This window comes from Ischnura elegans, chromosome 13 (genome assembly GCF_921293095.1).
Source record: "Ischnura elegans chromosome 13, ioIscEleg1.1, whole genome shotgun sequence".
NCBI lineage: Eukaryota > Metazoa > Arthropoda > Insecta > Odonata > Coenagrionidae > Ischnura > Ischnura elegans.
Window position 1 is genome coordinate 18289033 of NC_060258.1, and position 6897 is coordinate 18295929.

At 36.3% G+C, this 6897-nt stretch overlaps 2 protein-coding genes across 2 annotated transcripts; one reads left to right on the forward strand and one right to left on the reverse strand.

Annotated features, from left to right (window-relative positions):
• The first annotated feature begins 3778 nt into the window (after nucleotides 1–3778).
• LOC124170058 lies at nucleotides 3779–4795 on the forward strand. Its single transcript, XM_046548743.1, has 3 exons — nucleotides 3779–4227; nucleotides 4317–4464; nucleotides 4626–4795. The coding sequence occupies exons 1-3, from the start codon at nucleotides 4054–4056 to the stop codon at nucleotides 4793–4795; spliced, it is 492 nt and encodes a 163-aa protein (XP_046404699.1). The 5' UTR covers nucleotides 3779–4053.
• A 48-nt stretch (nucleotides 4796–4843) lies between these two features.
• LOC124170059 (putative nuclease HARBI1) lies at nucleotides 4844–5752 on the reverse strand. Its single transcript, XM_046548744.1, has 3 exons — nucleotides 5542–5752; nucleotides 5308–5449; nucleotides 4844–5226 (listed from the first exon to the last, which is right to left on the reverse strand). The coding sequence occupies exons 1-3, from the start codon at nucleotides 5653–5655 to the stop codon at nucleotides 4844–4846; spliced, it is 639 nt and encodes a 212-aa protein (XP_046404700.1). The 5' UTR covers nucleotides 5656–5752.
• Nucleotides 5753–6897: the final 1145 nt, after the last annotated feature.

Below are 6897 nucleotides of genomic sequence, written 5' to 3' on the forward strand. Positions count from 1 at the left end.
CTCAAATTCCTTTGGATTCTTACAATGAAAATGCAGATTCAACAAAAGATGAAGCTGCGGCTGCTGTTAAAATTCTTTTGGATTCTCCTTGTGAAAATGCAGACTCAACAGAAGATAAAGCTGGGACTTAAATCGTATGAAAAATGTATGAGAGGTTTAGGCATGGTTTAAAAATAATTTTAAAAAATTTGTAATTCATTTGATGGAAATGCTAAAGAGCTGTTTCAGCACATCTTCAATTACGGGGGGGTGTTGACATTTGTAATTTTCAGTTGTGTTTTGTCTCTGTTGGTTGGTTACCAAGATTGTTTATTGATCTGTATTTGTTAACAATCCTTATGTGTGTGAAGTTAAAATACGGTACTACTAAAACTTTTAAAATATGAAGAGTTATTGCATTTAATTCATTTACAACTACCAGTGCTTTCCAATAAAATACCAACAAATTTTGATATTTAAGCCGTGTCCCAACTCGTTAGCCATTAGGCATCATGTATTTAGCCAGCCAGATTCTGGGCAGCCAACCACAAGGGAGCATGAATTGGGACATCCTTACGCAGGTGCTGCCATCTACTGGGCACTAGGCCAATACAAAACAAGAGATAATCGGAATGATTTGAACAAATGATGAACAAAACCCACCCTAAATTGTTAAAATGTGATGTGTCAAGTGATTTTGAGTATTAGATGTCGGAGAAGAGTATTTAATCATAATTTTAGTATCTTAGACAAACTTTTTGTAATAGTAAAGTAGGGGTATACTTTCAAATTCGTATTTTTAGTTCCGTATGGTTTTGTTAAAGAGGTTTTAGCTAAGTTTGTGGCGAAATGTTAGCGTATATTCCTTTTAATTGGTTAGTAATATTTCAATCGTCTCTCAACTAAGTACTTTTTCGAATACCTTATATTTTAGCAATTTAATTTCTAGTTTTGTATTATTAAGAACAGGTCTATTTAGTCTATTCAAACGGTTACTGTCTGACTTGGGAATTATTTCCAAAATTTATTTTAAGTATGGTTACGTACATAAATCAGGTTTCGGTATCATATCTTATAATCACTATAGATTTTAAATGTTGTTACTTATTCCGATTCCAATTTCGGGACTTTGTCCAATAACATATAATAATAATTGTTTATTCTTACGGGTGTTATCCTAATGTACAAAAAGTGTTAAATAAGAATTTAGACATAGTGTTACATAATTAAGCATTATTTAACACGTTAAAAAAGTAAACGGTAGCAAAAGATAGCATGTGATCGGTATAAAAAGTTAAAAAATAATATATACATATAGATGAAGCATACAAACATTAATTATGGCATTAAAATTAACGCCGCCTTCTTATTAACTAATTTCTCCGTAATTCTTACACTTCCATTAACGCAATTTCATTATTATAAACAAAATAAAAATTAATAATTATTCGAACAAGTCTCAAAATATCAACACTACTTGCAAACAAGTACTATCCCTTGTTGACAGCCATGATGCCCTTTCTCCTGAAGACGCTTTGCACGCTTTGAATCATGGGAAAAGTCGGGCGAAGGATGCACTCCTCGATGCCTAAATCTGGCGGCCGCGTTAGCTGCCTAAATTCCCTCCCTTATGCTGGCTAACGAGTTGGGACATCCTTCCAAGATGGCGTCATGGCTAAATCCTGGAATTGGCATAGCCAAATGGCCAATTGGGACACGGCTTTATTGTGCATTGTTTGTCGTGTTTGCATTACAGACAGAGGTATGCCCGATGGTTATCCCGTCTTCAACGCCTAAGTTCTTAATAGATTTTGCAATCTATGAATTGATTTTCATGTTCAAATTAGAGACTGAAGTATGCCTAAAGGTTATCCGTACACTAACAATTATAATTTTTTCTTAAATTGTCCATTATTAGGATTGCATTACAGGTATGCATTGAAGACTGCGGTATTCCTTTCAGGTTATCCTTCCTATGTTTCGGCTTTTAATGAGTAGGACTACAGAATGTGTGCGATAATTCTATATTTTCTTGTATAAAATTAAAAACATGTACGTCCCACGGTTTTTAATCATTCCTTTCTATCTTTTACGGCATCATACTTGTACAGCATTTCATTTTGAATATGTTTGGCGCCCGCCGCCATTTTCTGTGACGTAGGTATGCCTGTGAGGTCCTCCATTATTCCCGCTAAAACTACAAAAAATGGAAGGAGTCGGTACGTACTTTTTTGTCATTGTATTAATCTTTTTATTTGTGGAAGGTGTTACTTAGATGAAGATAATTGATATTGTATAACTTGTTAAAATATCTTGTATAATATGTGGTAGTAGTGCTCAGCCTACAAAAGCGAAGGAAACAATATTACAACATCGGATATAGTTCGCATATGTTGGAGATTGTTGTTGCTGGAATGAATTAATTCAATTATCCTTTATGACGTATTGTCATGTATACATATTGGTACCGGATGCTGCTATACCATAATACCTATGTAATGTAGTTGTCATTAAGAAAGTTCCTTCTGAATTATATCAATGAACGCAAGAACAGATTCAGAATTTTTTCTGGAGGGGCACAAGGGTCTGACAGACAAACGGTCTCCTCATATTGGAGATAAAAAAAACATGCAGCAGTTACTGCGAAAATTATTATCTGTATTTTAATTTGAAAGTTAATTTTGAGGAATTAAATATTTAATTGAGGCTCCGTCCCAGACAGCACAACATTTTGTGTTACATCAATAATACACGAAAAATACATGACCAAAAACATATGTATAAGATGGAATACGATCGTATTGCCTCTGTTTATGTCATGTAAAAGTGCTTCAAAATTCCCTCAGGATGTATGTATATGTGCATATCACAAATAAGAAATCTGAATACCCATGCATGAAATATACATTTATATCTACAGGCCCTCATACATGAATTACAAATATGGATTTTCTGGACCACGAATCCACTTAATATACTATTCATAATAAGGTGCACCTATGCAAAACGTAAAAGTTACACAAGTTATTTTTTTTAATTCAGAGGGAATTTTATTCTGTTCAAAAGTGCTGAGAAAAGTAAGCTCAATGAACATTTATAGAAATTAGATACTTAATAGCATTAATAAAGGATGAATAAATTTAAGGAAACCACAACATATACATAGCAATATGTTTATTCAAAGAGACAAAATAAAATAATTCACACAAAGAACAAGTGTGGCCATGAAAATTGCTTACAAGCATTAAGGGCCAGCAAGCAGGAGATGAGAATGTAGGACAAAGATACATCAAGTACAAACAATTGTTTGAGTAGGGAATTAGCAAAAATGTTAACATGGAACAAGCGTTGCAACCCAGTGTACAAGATGAAACCTGAATTCAGGAAACCAAGTCTGCATCATCAGCCACTTCCTGACAGGAGAAAAGAAGAGTTCAAATTTAAAAGTCATGCAAAAATATATCCTTTTGTAAGAGCTGAATAGAGCTCCAAGCCTTTCAATTTGAACATGATTTATATAGGTAGTCAGTCTTCTGTGAAATCTGTAGTTTTAATACAAATTCTAGTAATACAAATGAACGTAGAGGACAGAAGGGCAAAAGGATAATTCCTTTCGTAGCCATTCTACTCCAGCCTACTTTACTTTCATACATATCCTATTCGTAGAACATAAATTAGGAATTAAATTGTACTCAGGGGCTTTGTGAGGATTAGTGATTCCTTTAAGGTTAGCACAAACTCCTTCTTTCTAAGTTTCTACCCATTTAATTTCTTCCACTTAATGCGTTTTTCAGGTGCTAAGAAGATCTCTTTCAACCAAAGGGAGTTAATGCTAGAATTTATGCTGGCGCATACAGACCTGGCTCGTGGCCGAATTAGTGGGCCGCAGGCAGGATTGAGGAGGTCTGAGTTGTGGAGGGAGCTTACAGATCTCCTCAATTCCTGCCCCACTGGAGGGAGCAAAACCCCAGAAAAGTGGTCAAGGGTAAACTTCAACTCTGCATTAATCGAACTGTGGTTCTATCACCACGTAAAGGTATTTAAATGGTATTTCCTGTTTTATCATAGTCATGGATGGACTGGAGGTCGGACACAAAACAGAAGGCCATGAAGATTAGGAGGTCGGCCCAGCAGACAGGGGGAGGGCCATCTTCTGTCGTGCCACTGACTGCCCTCGAAGAAAAGCTAATTGCTTTTATTGGGGAAACGGCAGTTAGTGGCATTCCGGGGATTGTAGACCCCCTTGAGGTGAGGCACCCTGTCATTTATCGTAGCAGTGAAGGTATTATCCAATTGATAAATTATGGTGTAAGTTTGCTTACTTTATCGCATTTCAGATAGTGACAGTTATGCCCGATGGGAGCTTGCCCTTTTTCTTTGAGGAGGGAGAAGCTTCATCATCAGGAGAAGCTTCCACCGTAGGAGATGGTTCTACCCCTTCCACCTCGGGAATGCCTCCTCCTGCAAAAAAGAGGAGGATTTGTGGTGAGTGATAGTTCAATCATCAGTATAAAGACTTCTAAAAATTATGTCATGTACCATAATATTGATACCCATTGATTACAGTCAATATTTGGGCAAATTACCTGACAGCAGCTTCAGTGATAAGGTTGCTCATGTGAGAATTTTATTTTCCTTCTCTTTAGACGCAGATCTTGATGAAAAGGAGGAGAGGGCCTTGGCTGCAAGCAAGGCTATGGCAGATGCTATTCAAAGAATAGCATTTGCTGTAGAGGTTGTAGCCAGGAACTCGGAGGAGACGAGGAAAACATTGGAGAGCCTCACAGCTTCTGTGAAGGAGATGAAGGAAATGTAAGTAGTGCAGTTAGACTGCTAAACAACCTTTCATAGAAACAAAACTTACCTAATATTGAAGGCGTCTGATAATGTCTCCCCTCACCGCTCTTGCTTCTAGAAGCAGGGCCCTAGCCCCTTGTTCCACTGGCGGTGGTCTATCAATTTCATCCTCCATATGGAATTCATCATCTCCATATGGAACTCCACCCAGCATACACATGTTGTGCAGGACGCTGCAGGCATTGACAAATTGGCATACTTTGCTAGGGTCATACTCCATTTTCCTGGCTTGGAGAAGGCATCTAAACCTTCCCTTCAACAATCCAATGCATCGTTCTGCTGCTGAACGTGCCTTCACATGAAGGCGAGTGAAACGTGCCTCGGGTGTGCCCTCTGCTGCATCCAAAATTGGGGTATGGAGCCATGGCTCATGTGGATAACCAGAATCACCTATGGAATTATTTTACACAGAAATTAGAGATTCATTTTTGAAGACATTTTCATGACAAACTTAATCTAAGAAATACTAACCTAGCAACCAACATCTCTCACCCGTAGCCCAAAATTCTGCCAGCTTCTGGCGAATGGCGGAATTAGCCCACACAAAAGAGTCATGGCTGCTACCTGGGTATCTCGCCAAAATATTATAAATTTTGAGATCTGAGTTGCTAACCTGAAAGTGGAGGATGTTCCACATATGACATAAGTCAGCCAACCATGCACGATAACATGTTCATTTGTCTATTGCAAAATGATGTAACTTACTATTTGCACATTAATTGAATGGAATAGCTTTCTGTTCACATATAAGTGCTCTTCCTCCCTTGGAGCTTTTATGGCTGTATGGGTGCCATCAACATACCCCAAAACACCAGGCATCCCTGCATTTTGGTAGTTCCTGGAAATGTGGAAACCCTTTTTATTAATGAATGCTCTTTTATCTTTTCAGGATAAAACAACATCTTAGGAAGTACGTTTTTTTAAATGTATCATTTGCTGAAGTAAGCACATTTTTTTAAACGTATCATTTGCTGAGGTAAGCACACATTTTTTTAAACGTATCATTTGCTGAGGTAAGCACACATTTTTTTAAACGTATCATTTGCTGAAGTAAGCAAGCATTATTTATTTTAACTTATCATTTGCTAAAGTCAGCTACTCATTCTTTGTTTTAAAGTAATATATGCCAAAGTAAGCTACTCATTCTTTGTTTTAAAGTAATATATGCCAAAGTCAGCTAGTCATTCTTTGTTTTAAAGTAATATTTGCCAAGTAAGCTACTCGTTCTTTGTTTTAAAGTAATATTTGCCAAAGTAAGCTAGTCATTCTTTGTTATAAAGTAATATTTGCCAAAGTAAGCTAGTCATTCTTTGTTTTAAAGTAATATATGCCAAAGTCAGCTAGTCATTCTTTGTTTTAAAGTAATATTTGCCAAAGTAAGCTAGTCATTCTTTGTTTTAAAGTAATATTTGCCAAGTAAGCTACTCATTCTTTGTTTTAAAGTAATATTTGCCAAAGTAAGCTAGTCATTCTTTGTTTTAAAGTAATATATGCCAAAGTCAGCTACTCATTCTTTGTTTTAAAGTAATATATGCCAAAGTCAGCTAGTCATTCTTTGTTTTAAAGTAATATTTGCCAAGTAAGCTACTCATTCTTTGTTTTAAAGTAATATTTGCCAAAGTAAGCTAGTCATTCTTTGTTTTAAAGTAATACTTGCTAAAAGAAGCTAGTGAAATGAAATCAAGGAGAAGACTGTGGGTGTCAATATCCTGGAAAAAAAATCAGTGTGCTGCTATTTGCTGATGGCATAGCACTCATAGACGAGACTGAGAAGGATTTGAAGAAGACTTTGACAAATATGGAAAGGACAATGACCAGATATCAGCTGAAAATCAAAAAAAAATAAGACCAAGGTATTAGTACGCAGTAAAAGAGAGGAGGTTAAGGCACACATTAACCTGGAGAAGCATAAGCTTGAAAAGGTGAGAGAGTTTTCTTAACTGGGAAGCCAAATTACCTTCGATGGATGAAGTAAGAAGGAAATACTCAGTGGAATAGCGCAGGAAAAGAGAGCTTCTATAAAAAGGAGAATCTTCTTACAGATAAAAATAAAAGCATAGA